Source organism: Nestor notabilis, unplaced genomic scaffold, assembly GCF_000696875.1.
Source record: "Nestor notabilis isolate BGI_N333 unplaced genomic scaffold, ASM69687v1 scaffold12663, whole genome shotgun sequence".
Taxonomy (NCBI): domain Eukaryota; kingdom Metazoa; phylum Chordata; class Aves; order Psittaciformes; family Psittacidae; genus Nestor; species Nestor notabilis.
The window spans coordinates 11,457-27,706 of NW_009923360.1; the positions used below are offsets into that span (position 1 = coordinate 11,457).

Below are 16,250 nucleotides of genomic sequence, written 5' to 3' on the forward strand. Positions count from 1 at the left end.
GTTAATGGGGACAAAAAGGAGGTGTGCACCTCTCTTCTCTTTGCCCTGGCAGAGGTCATGTCCTTTCCTGTTCCACTCCATTTCTCTTAGTCTTTATGAGAAAATAAAAAGGAGAACTGTTTTCTGGAAAAAGTTTTATTATCAAATTATTCCTACACAGCATTTTTACCCTTGGTAAGGGAATACAGGTCTATGTATGCACTTGGTTGGAATTCAATTCCACTAAAACAAGAAAATAATCAAATGCCACCTTTAGTGCAAATTAATGCCTTGGATTACATGGATTTTCTGTCTTTTTTTTTTTCCCTTTACATGTGTTTTCCTCTCAGTGTTCTCCAAGTTTGAATGAGGCAAAATTGTGCTTGTCACAAAATTAGGTAGCTTTTCAATTTCAAGACAAGTGTCAGCTTTACGGTACAGTAGGAGGTGATTTATCAACCTCTGAGGTCCTTATTTCTTCATTATATCCATGAAATTCCTTCACCCCATCATGGGGCGAACCCATGTTTGATATTGCACAGATAGGACATTCAAGCAGCAGAGGCTTTGTCAGGAGGGGGAGAAGCTCTCCTCAAGGAGGAAGATGACCAGTGATGAGGACTGGTTTAATAATACATGTTCTTGTCCCACCAGCCTGCAATAGGAGAGAGGAGATGGAGAAATTAGATATTTTCCTTGGAAAGGAAAATTGGGAACAAATGGTCTGTTTTTAAGCAATTTACCTGTCAGCAGTAGCTGAAGTGGGTGTATGAGTGAAAGGGTAGGAAAGGACACCTTATATTGAAATACTAAGCAAGGAATATCTACTTACTTCCTGGGTACCTCCTGATAAAGAGCTTGCGGACTTCATCGTAGACCCATATCAAGATGGCAAATGGTACAGCCACAAACCAGTACTGGAACCTGGCAGTGGGAGAAGAATGAATGAACTGAATTAATCTATTCCAGTCACTGTTAAGAAGAAAATGTTGCCTGATGGTGTTACAGCCTCTGAAGATGGCAGAAAAAAGGGACATTCCTTACAGTGATATATTTACAATAAAAGTTGCTTGGGTAAAATAAAGTAAAATGGTATCTAAATCTCACCAGAATATTGAGGATCCTGGAAAAATATCAGTGTTCTACACAAGTAGGTTTCTGAATCCTTGGTAGTAGATCTAATAGAAAAATAGTGCTTTTCTTTTTTTTTTTTTTCTTTTTTTTTCTCTTTTTTTTTTTTCTCTTTAATCTATGCAAATAATGCCCTTTTTGGCCAAGAAATTGTCCACCCTGTTCTTCATAATGAGTTACACTGGTTTGGGTTGGAAGGGATGTTAAAGGTCATCTAGTTCCGTGGGTAGGGACATACTTACACTAGACCAGGTTGCTCCAAGCCCTGTCCCACCTGATAACTTTATTATTGAAATATGTTAAATATTTATCCTTGAATCATGCTCCATGGGTATCCTATTCCCATGTGTCAGGTTCTGGCAGGATGTCAAGCCCATATGTGTTTGTCCCTGGAGGGTAAGGGGAGTACACTGGCATTGACACTCACCTCAGCGGAGTGAAGTTCAGGGCTGTAACGTGTCCCAGACCATAGGTAAGAATCAGAGCAATTCCTATCTGGGAAAATATACCCACCCAGATAACTTTGTTCCTGCAAGAGAACCAAAGGGGAAGGGTTACATGCCTCTGTCAATACATGAAACCCTGATGCAAAGGCTGTGCCACAGCTTTGTGGCCAGGCTCTGGAGCCAGCTGGAATGATCCTCATCAGATGACAAGCACAACACAACTGGTAGACACTGCGGCACTGTCTTATACTGCATATGCCTGTACCTTTCCTGGTAGCATTCCTGACCATCCTAGATTAAAGCTTTAGACATGCAGCGTGTGTCAGTGGTGTCTTCTCGCTGCACTGCGAATGTGCACATGGTGGCTCGTGTAAATGCAAGAAGGAAACATACAGAGGTGTAGGCTCTGTAGCTGCAGATAAAGGAAAACAATTCTCTTTCCTGTCAGAAATGCTCCAAGTGCCAGTCTGTCCCACTAGATGCTTTCAGCTCCCTGGCTTCCATGGGATTGGAGGTGCAGAGGGCAGCCAGCACTATCTTAGGGGGTTTGCCCAGTTGGTGTCCCCCCAGAGGCTCAAGTTAGCATGGAGAAGTCCAAATGCGCTGTCTAGTGCAACTACATGAAGAAGTTAATAATTTGGAGAGGAAATTCCCTCTTTTTGTAGTAAACATTTTGATGAATGGAGAGTTAGTTTTAAGCTGATGCATTTTCAGAGTAACCAGTATGTTTTTCTTTAAAGAAAGCCTCTATCATGAAGGAGAAAAGGGGGAGGTGTAGAAAAGGCTTGTCTGAGATTTGCAATTGCTCGAAGGCATGTCTTGTCTTTGAACAGAGACTGGATGTGAGTGCGCTAAATCACTGATTTAGTGTAGAAATGTACTGTAGGTGCCTTCTACAATTAGTAGTGGGTTAGCTTACCCTCTTGTGTGTCAGATAGAATACCTGCAAAACTTACCTGAAAAGACCCTGCTGGAAAATGGAATTTCTTCGTGTTTTCCTGATGATTAAGTCAGCAACCTGCTGAATGGTGATGCTGACAAAAAAGGCAGTGTAGCCAGTCCACTGCAGGTATGTTCTCTGGTATTTAGTCTGCAAAGCAAAGGGAAAATCAAACAATGTTCAGTCAGACACCCATGTCTTGTGCAGTTGACTGCAAACCTTGATAGTGGGATTTCAGTTACTAAGGTGCGAATGCAGAGTTATTCCTGATTTAGATACATAACGATCAGACTTTGGCCAGTTGTCCTAGCCTGATGATGAATCATAAGGCTGAAGCACGAGCTTGGTATAAAGAGGTATTTATGTTGATTTATTAATGGCTCCTGTGTCTTGTGAGTCCTGCAGAATGAGTGAGGGGGAGTAAGAGTATGCAAAGTACTTCACAGTAGTGCTGTTCAGAAGCAGGGCTGAGAGATTAGGATGGGGCTAAACATAAAGTCCAGAGAAGAAGGTGCATCTCCAGGGGCTTTGAATCACAAGGTGGCAAATTGTGAAAGAATGGATGAAAGAATAGACTGTGATGAAAGAGCTGGGTGGTAGGAAGCTCTAAAGAGTCTATCCTGAAGGGCCATTGGATGAAAACTGATTCTTGTTGCATTGAAATCTCTCTCTTTCCCTAATCCTTTATTTTTGAGGATAGAGGCAGTGCCAGGGTTGTTTCAGTGCTGCTTTACCCATTCCTGTCCATATGAATCCTCAAAGTCATTGATGGCAGTGCTCTCCCAGTTGACTCTCACACCAAGCAGCGTGGAAGGGAGGAAACCTTGTTCAGCATACACAGTGAAATAGGTTACAAAGGCTCCCACTGATTGCATGATACCTGCAAAAGCAAAGAGGGAGAAATGAGGAAGAAGCCAAATTTAGGAGCACTGGGGAATGTGTTGGATATCAGTGTTAATCTGTTTCCTATGGTGTGAAACTTGCCATGTGTCTAAAGGTAGTTTTAGAGCTGTTGGTGCTCTAAGGTTCTTGATCTCCAGATAAAAATCTGTTATATTGCTGAATAATGAGCAACTGGAATGAGTTAGTCAGGGTGCCTGGGGACAGGGTTGAGTTTCAGTCCCCTTTTCCTAACAAATGAATCAGTTCAACTTGCTTTGCTGATACAAAGAGTATCAGAGAACAGGCCAACGTACCGATCTGCAGATAGGAGTATACAGCGAGCTGCTCATTCACCAGCCTGTCTTTCCTTTTGTTACGAGGTCTCCTGTTCATGATGTCGCTCTCAGCTTTTTCGTAGGCTAATGCAACAGAGGGGATCTGTGACAGAAATAAACCACCAGAGTCTTGGTGCCAGCGTTCTGCTGCTCAGATGCTTGTCAGAAAGGTTTCTGTTCTCGGGTGGTTCTGTCGCTGTGCCCTGCCTCATCAGTATACATGCAGCAAATGAAAGGATCCCTGTAGCATCTCCTTGACATGTGTAAAGAAATTTGAGGGAAGTCTGAAGCTGTTTCATAGGTCTGATGATCACAGGACAATACAAAGAGCTAGAGGAGCCTGAAAACATTAAAGGGTCTTTCAGCTCCCTTGGGCTGGGCTCTGATGAAATGTCTGGTATTCATCCCCTGCAGTAACCGCAGCAATCTGTATGATCTCCTGCTTGAAACACACTGTATTTTGCATGCTAAGTTTGCTTCTCAGCATGGATCAGAGGTCTTTTCTTTCTGCTCTCCCTCCGCAGGTTTTCCTTTCTCTGTACCTGGCTGCTTTTAATCTAGCCCTCTACTCTTTCAGTAGCATGTTACTCAGCTGCAGGGTAAGGCAACTAAATATTCCTGTGTTCTACATGTCCCTTTGCACCCAGCCCCTAGCACATGGCATGATATTTCAGCAGAAAATAGCTTAAAACCACCCCAACTTACAATGTCCGTGCCCAGGTCAATGAATAGGATGGTGATAGTGCCAATGGGCAGTGGGATGCTGGCGATGATGTAGATGAGAAAGGGACAGAGCTCAGCAATATTCTTAGTCAGGGTGTAGGCAATTGTTTTCTTTAGGTTGTCAAAGATGAGGCGGCCTGGAGGAAAAGGAAACGCTTCTGTAAAAGCTAATTGTCTTCAGTGTTTTCCAGAGGAAAAGGTCAGGTTTAACTAAATGAAGAGAAAACATTCACTGCTTTTGTCTATTTCCTCATGTGTTTTGGGTCTGTTCTTTTAAATATTGACCTGCCTTCCCATAGAGCCTTCTGAAAACTTAAATGAAAACTTAAAAATCTTTCGATCACAAAGATTGAGGGAAAAGTCCCTTTCCACGATACACTGTAGCTTTAATGGACACCACAAGCTCTATTTATGGTGAGAGAAGAGTGGAATATGTGTTACTGTTGTAGGTGGAGCATGGTGAAGGTGATGTGTGAGCAAGTAATGGAGTGAAAATGTAGAGAAAGCAAGTTGTGTCTTTGTGAGGCTCAGAACTGCATAGGAGCAAGATGGGAAGCGCTGTTGTCTGGAGTGGTAGCAATGCGATGCTGCCTGTGAGAGGGGAGAGATGGTTCCCTTATTGTCTGATGGCCGTGTGTCTAAATGAATTTAATTCCCAGTTTTCCCACATATCAAAATCCCGTTTCCAAATCCAGAAAGAAAACAGGGGGGTGAGCGCAGGAGGGAAGGATCAGGAGGCCCGGCCAGTGCTATGTTGCTGTCAGCAGCTTTCAGCTGAGAAAGGGGATAGCAGTGTTATTTTTACCTTCCTCCACTCCCGTGACAATAGAAGCAAAGTTATCATCCAGCAGGACCATATCAGCTGCATTTTTAGCTGCGTCAGAGCCAGCAATGCCCATAGCAATTCCGATATCTGCTTTTTTGAGAGCAGGGGAGTCATTGACTCCATCTCCAGTCACTGCAACGACTGCTCCCTGGAACACACAAAAGGAACAATCCAAATGTGGGGTTTCTGAGGAGATGGTTCTGTCTTCCCCTAAGGACAGTCACATTCTCTGTCTTTACATTTCTGGAAGAACCATTCAGGAAATTCGGGGATATGATTTACTACATCCTAGAGAGTAGAATTCTAAGTTAGATGCACATAAAACACAATCTGATCATTGCTTTCTGCAGAATATAAGGGGGAAGACCCAGACTCATCTCTGGCATCTGTGGGGAATCAGGTGACACAACATGTTCTGTCCTTGTCTTCTTATAGAATCAGTCCATTTTCATTGTATTTATAAGTCACGTAACTGTTCAACTAGTGCCCATTCTCATCCCAACAACTTCTGGGCATTGTCGGTCTATGCTAGAATTGCACCAGTAATCCAAAAGATAGAAAAACCTGATTATTCAACTCAGCTTCTTGGTTACCTTCCAATACAGATAACAAAAGTTGATGCAAAAGTTCCTGGCTTGATAGCAATACAGAATGTTCTGAGTGAGGAAAAAAGCCTGACAAACTGATTAATACAAATACTGGATGTCCTGTCCCTGGGGGGATTTAGCACAGTGTCACTACCTATAAATATTGCCGTGTACAGAAGGGCTTATAAGCTCTAAGTACTAAACATAGCATGTAGACTGTCTGGCTTGAGTTGAAGGGGGAGGATGTTCCTTTTCATCAATTAAAGAGCCAAATGTACTAGTGTTGGTGTCTAAGCAGTGCAGAGCACGTTTACCTCCTGTTTGCCACAGGCCATTCAAAAAGGATGAAATGTAAAGATTTTATCCTTATTTTTCACACTTTCCTGAAAGCAGGTCAGGCTTAAACCCAAATTGCTGATAATGCTGACTGGAAAGCTTAGCATAAAATAATGTCTTGTGCCGCATCTCCTCCTCTGCAGAGTTCAGACACGGCAGTCATGTGGCTTTCAACTCGCAGCATCTACTTGGAGATGGCATATCTGAGGGGAGAATCTTCTGATGACAATTTGAATCTCTTTCAGAGCTCTACACATGTCATTTCTTTCCCTTCTGCCTCTTGTGTTGGCTGCACTCCATGCTCCTGTACATAACACTGTCAATGGGCCAAACTCTTTAAATCCTGCTTCCTGTGGCTTGTTTTATTGTTTTACGGTCTCTTAAAGGGAAATAGATAAGGCTTGGTCCTGCACAAATCATGCTGTGATGTTTTGAGGGATTCATACCTTAGAATCATGGAATTGCTCGCTAGAAAAGGACTTTTAAGATCGAACCTGGCACTCCCAAGTCCAGCACTAAACCATTTCACTTCTGAACATTCCTGTGGGCAGGATGTGCATAGGTCTAAATGGCCACAAGAGATAAGATGAGAGGACGTGGTAACATGTTGCTTTTATCTGGGTTTAAAGAATTCCTGAGGGAAGGCTCCTTCCCAAGAACTCTTTGCCCAGGAGCCTTTACGTGCAGGGCAGCAGCTTCCCAGATTTATATGCAAAAGGTAGATCCTGGGTACAGCTCCAAGCCATTTGAACTTGGGAAAAGCTCATTTTGTCAGCAGGAGTTTGGAGTCTGTAACAGGAATCTGAGTAGCTTGGACTCTGTCCAGGCAGTGTCTGTGGCACTCTGTTAGATAATGCTCTTGCACAGTGAAAAGAGTATAAACAGAGCTTAGAGAGCACTGGAATTTGGCTTCCACCCTTTCACTTCAGGTATGATAGCTGCCTCGCTAATACCTTATAGGCATATATGTGCCTACCCTTGCACACCTCTTACCTGCCTTTGGCAGCCTTCAACTATAATCAGTTTCTGTTGAGGTGATGTCCGAGCAAAGACTATCTCTGAGTGGTTACACAGGATTTCATCCAGCTGCTGCGAGCTCATGTCCTTCAGTTCCATCCCACTAACTACTGCTGCTGTAGCCTCTCTGTAAGAGCCACAGGAAAGCTGGGTAAATTCTCAAACCAAAAAGCTGAGATAAAAATAGTGCACTCATAGAATGGATGCAGGTAGTAAGGAGAGCACAAATTGAGTTAATTTCAGAAGCATTAGTTGTTAATCAGCAGGTGCTGAATGAAAGCCGCTGTTGAAATCCAGAGTGCATTACAGTTACCTGGATACGGAGGGGAGTCATTGAAGCTTCCTGAGCAGATAGAACAGCAGGAAAAGCATTTTAAAGAGGGCTGTCAGTGGGAGGGTGGACACTGGAGGAGGACATCTTTTCTGTGAAGAGCTTTTATCTTTTGTGATGGGTTTTTTGTCACATTTAATGGCTGAAAGAAGAATTGGGACTGACGGTCCCTGGGTTGTGTGATTCCGCACTTTGCTTTTCATGTGTGTGTTTTGTCAAATGGGCAGTGACAGCAAAGTCCAGCGTGATCGGCAAAGTATAATTTGCTGGGTTTTGTCAGAGGAGAGAGCCACTGACCTAGACACATGGTTACTTAGGTAGGGGTGACATGCTGGAGGGATGTATAAAGAAACAGAAAAGCATTTTGGCTTTCAGAAGCTGACCCCCTGGGTATCCCCTGTAGTCTATCTGCTCTTACCGCCTGTTGACTTGCTCAACGGGAATGTTGAGGCGCTTGGCAATATCTTCCACGGTCTCGCTGGTGGCTGAGATGATGCCCACGCTCTTGGCAATGGCCTTGGCTGTGATGGGGTGGTCACCAGTAACCATGATAACCTGTAGAAGGGGCAAGCGAATGTGTGTGCAGTGGTTAGAGCGAGATAAGGGGAAATAGCTCAGTCCTTGCAGACCAGGAAGCAGTTTAGAATCTGAACATGGAAATGTGTGGTGTGTACATAGCAATATCAGATTATGGTGAGTAATTACTTAGCTCTATATTGACATCTGGTCTTTATCTCTTGTTATTGGTGGTATTTTATCAGGGCTGTAAAGGAAGAACTTGTCACAGGCAGCAGGGTTAGAATAATGCAGAATAAAGAAGCTTTTATGTAAGGATTTCTATTAAGTTTACTCAAAGGTGAGAGTTCATTAGAATATTGCATCATAAAAGAGATCCTTGTGACTGAGGATAAAACTTGTAACTGACAGATAAAACAGAGGGTTTTTTTCTTCGTTTTGTGGAAGAAAATTTGCCTTCGGACTATAGAAAATGTCACCAGGGTTGGGACTCATGAGATGAGATGGGTAATTCCAAATACCATTTTTCCTTTCTTTAGTTAGATTGCCTCTCTGCCTAGAGCTGAAAGTTCACTTGTGGGTCCTCTGGGAGTGAACGAGGAGAATTACTGCCTCAGATTCTACTTGAACAGTTCGAGATTAGTGATACTTATGCATAGAAGTTCTTATTAGGTGTAGCCCTGTGTCGTAATGCCTTCTCAAGAATTGTTTCTGTAACCTTAACTCTGTTTACAGTGAGTAAGTCTAGCTGGTATGGGTTCTGTATTCTAGAAATGGATCTGATGAGATGGTTTCTGAGCTTTTCCCAATTTGGATTTCCAGTTTTGGGGTCCTGTACGCTTCCTATCGTTTGATTCCCACTTAAATTGTTTTGTCTCTGATGGCCTTCAAATATATTCTTTAAGTTACAATTGTAGAATGGTATTAAAGAATGTTTAGGGTTTTGTTGCTAGAAAGACACTTGATGGCAATGAGGACAGTGTGGTGGAAGATCTTCACAGCCATGTTATCATTAATCTTCCTGTGGAATCACTGTTTCTCATTGTAAAATCCCTACCTTGATCCCAGCACTGCGGCATTTTGAGACAGCATCTGGCACCGTGGAACGAGGTGGGTCAATCATAGATAAGAGCCCAACAAAGCACAGGTTGGAGGTTGGGAAGTTCATGGAATCTGTGTCAAACTGGTAGGTGTCTGGAAACTCATTTTCAGGCAGGTACAAATGACAGAAACCTGAAAAGAAACTTAGGTTGATGTGATGTACAGGAAGTAGTGGAGAAAGAGGAGAGCTTGCTCTATAGTATCAGACTTTGCTCTTGTCCATTCAGCTCCAGTGCCTTTAACCAGCAGCTTTTTATGGAGGATTTTTTGGACCTGCCATTGTAACCTTCGCGTCAAAATTCGTGTCAGTGAATCCATGTGGCAAAGATAGGGATATTGCCTCAGGGAAGAGCAGTTTCCTTTGTGGATTACTCACAGGGATGTTTTGGCTGTTCAGTGTGGCAGATCAACATCAGTCTAGAGCAGAAAGGGCATCCCTGCCACAGAGATGTTGGAGCACATCAGTGTGTTTTTAACACTCTGCTTAGGAGGCTGTACACTTTCCTTTCTCCTCTCTAATGCAGGAAGAATGAATTCCAAACACACTGGATTGCACCAAGATCTAAACCCTCATTTTACACTACAGTTCTTTGATAGTCCCTTTAGTTGGACTCACCTAGCACTCTCTCTCCCATGCCCCCCAGCTCCATGTATGCAGTTTGGAACGCTTCTGCCTTTTCACTGTCCAGTGGTTCTTCTTTGCCATTGATCATGATGGTGCTACATCTCTCCAAAATCCTCTCAGGGGCACCTTTCATCACCAGCAGGAAGCGTTTGTCGTTGGGATCATTCGTCTCATGAATGGAAAGCTGTGTGCCATAGATAGGAAACAATTTGAAAGAGCATATGTGATCCTCATTTGTTTCTAGTTTTGGTCACCTTGCATTGCAATAATGTTTCTTCTTTTCCATAAGGATATCATACATTACATCAAATGGAATGAGCTTTAGTTATTATAGCTTACATTTCCTCAGTCATTGAATTACCCCAGTAAGACTCCCAGGTCACAAAGAGCTGGGATAGAATAAGTGCTAGAATAAGTTGGAAACAATCTGGCATAATCTCCAAAAATGAAACACACCTGGAATTTGTTGGTAGAGTTGAAAGGAATTTCAGCCACTTTCTTGTTCTGTGCTCTAATATTCATGACATCACCCAAAATGACTTCAGCAAATTTCAGCAGAGCTGTTTCAGAGGCATCTCCTACCACAACTCTCTGTATGCACAACAGAAGAAACAGGTTATAGCACACACTTCTATCAGGAGAGCTTGCATGATTCTGTAACAGGTTCTATGCTTAAGCAGCAATAAACCTACACTGCTATATTCATGTCCTCCTGGAGAAGTATTGCAGTGGAAATGTGGGACATCTTTGCTAGAGCAAAGAGGTGAAATCAGTGTTTGATACTGTGAAAGCAGGTTTGTGATCATTTTCAGGTTTGTGTGGTGGCCCTGTAATGCAGTTGCAGTGTAGCAGCAGGCATGTATGGATGAGCTGACTGATGCAAAGCATCAGATGACTTTTACTAGTATAGTAATTACTAGTGTGGAAATTCTTGCTACATTGCCTTTTTCCAGCCTACAGTTGCTTTTGGCTGTGTGTTTTTTTCCTTCCTATCTTAAACTTCTTGTGAAAGTATAGCAGTGATACTACCATAAATAGTAACTTAGATTAGTGTGATAAAATGGATGTGATTACTAAACCCAAACAGAACATCTTGATGCATAGTTGTTTCAGAGGAGGAGAAAAGCTGATGTGCAGTAGGCAGTACCTTCATTATGGGGAGATTCTCCTGTCCTGGTCTGAATTCTGCCCGGTTGCAGAGAGTTACAATCTTTGATAATGCTGTCCATGACGGAGAACTCTGATCAAAAGGCTGGGCTGAGAGGAAGCAAAATACACATTGTGTCCTTTAGCATATCACATAATGAAAGTAGAAGCTTAGGTTTGAAACAACAGAATTCAATTATTTGCAGAAAAAAACTGTTCTTTTGAGAGGTTCTGTTATGGAAAAGCAATTGGATGCAGACCTTTGCATCCACCAGTTAGCATTTCTGGGTTAGATGACAGTTCTCCATTTATTTCCCCACTAAATTTACTGTCAGCAAAAGCATTTGGATTAGAACTTCCTCCAGACTTACTTTCTGTGAGTCAAATTCAAATACTAATTCAGTCTTTCACTTCTCAACATGGCCAAGAAGTGACTTTGCTGTTGCACACTACACTTAAGCATGGAAGAAAGACATGTCTGGTCTAGCTAGCAAAAGCCATTCCCATTGACATTAGTCTGATAGCAGGTAGGTATGAAACATTACAGCTCTGATCCAAGTAGCTGCCCCTTCCCACATCCCCCATTGCCATATTTACTTGTTTGATCTTCACTGGTGTCAGCTGAGTAGATCTGATTATCAAACCACAGGTGAGCAACTGTCATCCTGTTTTGTGTGAGGGTCCCTGTCTTGTCAGAACAGATGATGGAGGTAGAGCCAAGCGTTTCTACAGCTTCCAAGTTCTTCACCAAGCAGTTCTTCTTTGCCATCCGCTTGGCTGTCAGAGATAGACTCACCTGGTAGAAGTAAAGAAGATCAGCTCACTGTTGGTTAGGTACAAGTACAGAGTGATGCACTGAGGGTACATACTTCTGCTGGGGGGGTTGTATTGCTTTTGAGGTGGTGTTTTCCTTAGGAAGAGAGCATTTAAAAGAATTGTTTATTGTAATAGCATCATTAAGATCAGAGGTTTGGCTGCAACCAACACAAGTACGTTTGCTGCTGAGAAGAACCTGCTGATAGAAATGAGAATGTCATATCAGTCAAGAGGCTGTTTTAGATGGAAGAACCTGTGAGGCAGGGGGAGCTCCTAATCAACAATTTAATGAATCCTGAAATTATTCTCTTCTCAGCCAGGGATTTTAGTGATGCCCTATATGTGTTAAGTGGAATTTTCACATGACTTTTGGGGTACAATATCCTCATTTCCAAATAGGAACAGGTTGTGGGGAAATGAGTCACATCATTCTTCTGATTAGCAATTGAGGGAGAACAGTACTTGAAGTACTTTGTTTCAAACTGGATGGTTTTGCTGTAGCTTTTAAGATTAATGGCTCAGTTGTGCCAGAATTCCCAAATGGTATGTTTATCCTACCAGTTTCATGGAAAAACCACCCCTGATTCAAACTCAGCTCAGCCAAGTCACTTAACACGTAGTCTGTTCTTCACTGGTTAGTGCTGTACTGTAATGACTTAAGCATGATGAACGGTGGTGATAAGTTTATTACAGAGGCAACCAGTGAATTCAAACATAGACTTACTGTTACTGTGGCTAGAAGTCCCTCTGGCACGTTTGCCACAATGATGCCAATTAGAAAGATGATGGAGTCCAGAATCTTGTATTTCATAGAAACAGAAATAATGAAGAAGAGAACACCAATGGAAATGGCCACTCCTGCCACCAGGTAGACAAAATGTTCTATCTCAATAGCAATGGGTGTTTTCTCATTTCCTACTCCTGAGGTGAGAGAGGCAATCCTCCCAATGACAGTCCGATCCCCTGTGTTGATTACAATGCCAGCAGCAGTGCCTGAAAAGATAAAGAGATAAAACACTGTCATAAAATACTGACAATAAAATTCTAAAGAAAAGACACTCAGCTCCAGGAGAGATTACTCCTGTCTTCTGTACCCTGTCCTGATTGACAAAAACCCTTCTCAGCCTTAATGGCACTGAGACTTCACCCTGGAATTACATTCTTCCCCTTAGAAATCTTGCAGCTCTGTTGGTGAGAAGGAAAAACATTAAGGATTTTCATGAATTTGAGTGGTTTTTAATTGCATTGCAGTAGGACTGTAGTGTTATCCCAGGCACTGTACAGCCTTGTAGCAGATAGTCTGTCAGGTATGGCACACATGTCCTTTATGTGTGCAGAGCTCTCACACAGGAGCATCCACAAGTACTCTGAAGCATCTGTAACTTGACATTCCTAAACACAATGATGGAAAGACTGCAAGGAAATCACTAATAGGCCCTTCTCTCTGTACCCACCTTCCACACAGGTGGTGGAGTAGAAGGCAATGTTCCTGGTCTCCAGGGCGTTCTCATGGGTGAAGTCACAGGAGCGAGACTGTGGTTCTGATTCCCCTGTGAGTGACGAATTGTCCACCTTTAATGAAATGGAGACATGCCCATATTAAAGTTATTCATATGCAGTTATGTCTAGCTCAGAAGGCAAGGTGGTGGCACATTTAATAACGGGTGACAGGGCCATCGTCTCTTGGTGCCTTTTCTCTGAAAGAGTTGCTGAAAGATTCTGTTTCTGGGGGAATTCAGTTCTGCCAATGATGTGTGTCTGTCACTGGGATTTTCAGTAGCAGCCTGAAAGAACACGTGGTTTGAAGATCTGCCTCCAGGCTTGTGGGAACTCTTAATACTCTATAAGTATTTCTGCCTCTGGCCTGGCAAAGAGCATTCCTAGAACACAGTATGGACCTGATGGCTTCTCTTGGTGTTCAGGGAGTGGAGGTGTTAGTCCTAGATGAGCTGAGCATCACAGTATGGCTGCTGCAGTCTGTGATTTAATAAGATCATGTCTCATTAAAGCTCTAAGAACTCATACTGGGTGCACAGACATTCTTTAGATGTAATACCCCATGCTCTTCAAAGTACCTTACAACCCTGAGCAAAGATCAGACGAATGTCTGCTGGGATCCTATCTCCACCCTTGATTTCCACAACATCTCCAACCACCAGCTGGTCTGCTGGCATTTCCTTCTTTTCTCCATCTCTGATGACCAAAGCTTGCTGAAAGACAGAAATGTGACAAAAATCAGCATTGTGCCATCCTCTAAGCTTCCTACCAAGAGGTATGTTCAGGTGAGGCTTAGTGTGCTTTTGTCATTTTGAGGTGCATTATTAGAATGAACTCTTGTCTCAAATGAAATGCATCAGTTGTTCTCACCTGTGGAATCATTTTACTGAAGCTGGCCATGATGTTTGTGCTTTTAGCTTCTTGATAGTAAGCAAAGATGCCAGTGAGGATGACAACCAGCGCCAGGACTACTCCAAGGTAGAGCTGGTCAATAAAAGACAGAAAATCTGGTTAATCTGAGACAAATACTCAGCATTTCTTCTGCTAGAATACATTATAGATTTCTCTTGTTTCAGGAGACTTAAAACGAGGTATTGGTCAGGTTAAAAGACAGTTGAAAAAAAGAGCATTCAAGGTTAATGATCAAATAAAGCTTTTTTAGTATGAAAAGAGCTTTTAATTGCGAGTTTCCCATCTCTCTCTAAACTATACCTGACACAAACATGGACAAATTGTATTCCTAGCAGAGTGAGTCATAAATGAATCGGAGTCAAAGACTCTGGAGTCCTTCGTGGACTTTAGTATTGCTCTTATAACTACTCAAGTATTACGTGGTTATAAAACCTTTGGATAGGCACTCTTAGGCAGAAGTGGTATGTCAGGTATTTGAGCATTTATCAGAAACCTTCAATACTGGAGGGAGAGTCCTGAAAGAATAAAAGGCCTCTTTGTAGTTACTGAATAACTGTGAAGTAGTATTTAAATTACTTAGATTGTCACAGGTTCCAATGCTCTGTGGTTATTCAACTACTTACATTGTCAAAGGGTGATTCAGCTCCCTGGGCAAGCTGAATGCCAGATGAAATCCAGGAGAAGACAGCTCCTATCCATAAGAGGATGGAAAACCCTCCTATCATCTGCCTGAGGAACTTCACAATTTCAGGGGTGGCTTTGGGAGGAGTGAGTAAGTTAGGACCATCCCTCACCAAAATCTCTGCTGCTTTTGCACTAGAGAGACCCTGCAAAAGCAAATGATATGCTTAAAATGAAGTCACAGTAAAACAGATTCTGTTTTATCTTAAATGTTGTCATTTCACAGATCAGCTGTAGCAACCTGCATCTTTGATTTCCCACCCTTCTCATCTCAGAGAGGCTACTATTAGTTATCTGTTATGAAGAAAGATATTTCTTTACTGGAGCATTGAATGTGGGGCTGTGCCCATTAGGAGTTTTCATTCTGTCAGTTATCTGTCAAGTACACCTGTACTAAGTGGAAAGCTGGCGAAAAAGAGACATTAGTTCTTTTGCTGCTGTTTCTACATTTCCACCAAGAAGTCTGTAGTTTGTGGGTTTCTTGAAACTCTTGTGTGTACTCTGGCCAAGTTGCTTTGATATTTAAATGTTAGGTGTCAAAGGGACTTGGGTGTATAGTTTCTCAAACCTAGTGTTTCCTTCAAGGTAAGATCATTTCTAGTGCATCTTGCTATTAATTGTTACAGACAATGCCAGTGAAAAACCAATTGTAGTGGAATCAAAATACTGGATAAAAACTATAGAAAAGCATAGGTTCTGGTGGGAACTTTGAGGTTACATTTAGTGCAAGGATTTTGATTTCAAATCGGTAGTTCAGACTTCTTCAGGCTAGAGAGAAACTCCAGTTTAAATCCGGTTCAGTGCTGCATGTTGGCTGGTTTAGGCTATATTGGGAGCATGAATGCATGCATCCCCACGTACACTTATGTATGGGCCTATTGGTTTGAATGCTTTGCTACTGCTTCTAAAAAGCTTTGGGTAACCCAGAGGCAAACTGGTTCAGGCAGTTTCTTAGTGATGCCCTATGCACTTACTTCGCTGATGCTGGTACCATACTTTCTCTCCAGTTCTGAAGTGCTGAGCCTGTGGTCATCCTGGATTCCAAAAGAGAAAATGATAGTGAGCAGAATGTTGACATTTTTATTCTGGGATCTGGCAAATGTTCAAACTGCCTGGATCTGGGACCATGGATCCAGTTGATCCAGTTGCCAGTGTGACATCCCACTGTCATGAACAGACAACATGCAACTTGCATCTTGATAAGCAAAGTATCTTCCACTGGAAGGTGGAATTTTCTTTGCTTCAGAAAGCGTTTTGTAAATAGCTCCCTCCTCCAGCAAATCTGTCACAAGAACAGAGCTGTGTTTTCTGTTAATACTGCTTGTTACAAAGATCTGCTTCTTTTAGATAAATGGATCCTCTTTACATGCTACAGGACTCAAGCATTCACTAGCACAGGCAATGCGTACATAGAAGAAAGAGT

The 16,250-nt window shown here is 42.4% G+C and overlaps 1 protein-coding gene across 1 annotated transcript in view; it reads right to left on the reverse strand.

Moving 5' to 3' along the window:
- Positions 1-501: 501 nt before the first annotated feature.
- The window catches only part of ATP12A (ATPase, H+/K+ transporting, nongastric, alpha polypeptide), an 18,772-nt gene continuing 3,023 nt past the window's right edge, over positions 502-16,250 (reverse strand). Inside the window, exons 3-23 of the mRNA XM_010012099.1 lie at positions 15,802-15,861; positions 14,770-14,973; positions 14,105-14,218; positions 13,813-13,947; positions 13,192-13,309; positions 12,462-12,730; positions 11,519-11,717; positions 10,923-11,032; positions 10,232-10,366; positions 9,767-9,959; positions 9,107-9,282; positions 7,952-8,088; positions 7,179-7,329; positions 5,242-5,410; positions 4,419-4,573; positions 3,693-3,816; positions 3,231-3,376; positions 2,513-2,646; positions 1,538-1,639; positions 812-903; positions 502-634 (exon numbers count right to left, since the gene is read on the reverse strand). Of these exons, the coding sequence (XP_010010401.1) occupies positions 606-634; positions 812-903; positions 1,538-1,639; positions 2,513-2,646; positions 3,231-3,376; positions 3,693-3,816; positions 4,419-4,573; positions 5,242-5,410; positions 7,179-7,329; positions 7,952-8,088; positions 9,107-9,282; positions 9,767-9,959; positions 10,232-10,366; positions 10,923-11,032; positions 11,519-11,717; positions 12,462-12,730; positions 13,192-13,309; positions 13,813-13,947; positions 14,105-14,218; positions 14,770-14,973; positions 15,802-15,861 (2,952 nt within the window). The 3' untranslated portion in view covers positions 502-605. The remainder of the gene's footprint in view (positions 635-811; positions 904-1,537; positions 1,640-2,512; positions 2,647-3,230; positions 3,377-3,692; positions 3,817-4,418; positions 4,574-5,241; positions 5,411-7,178; positions 7,330-7,951; positions 8,089-9,106; positions 9,283-9,766; positions 9,960-10,231; positions 10,367-10,922; positions 11,033-11,518; positions 11,718-12,461; positions 12,731-13,191; positions 13,310-13,812; positions 13,948-14,104; positions 14,219-14,769; positions 14,974-15,801; positions 15,862-16,250) is intronic.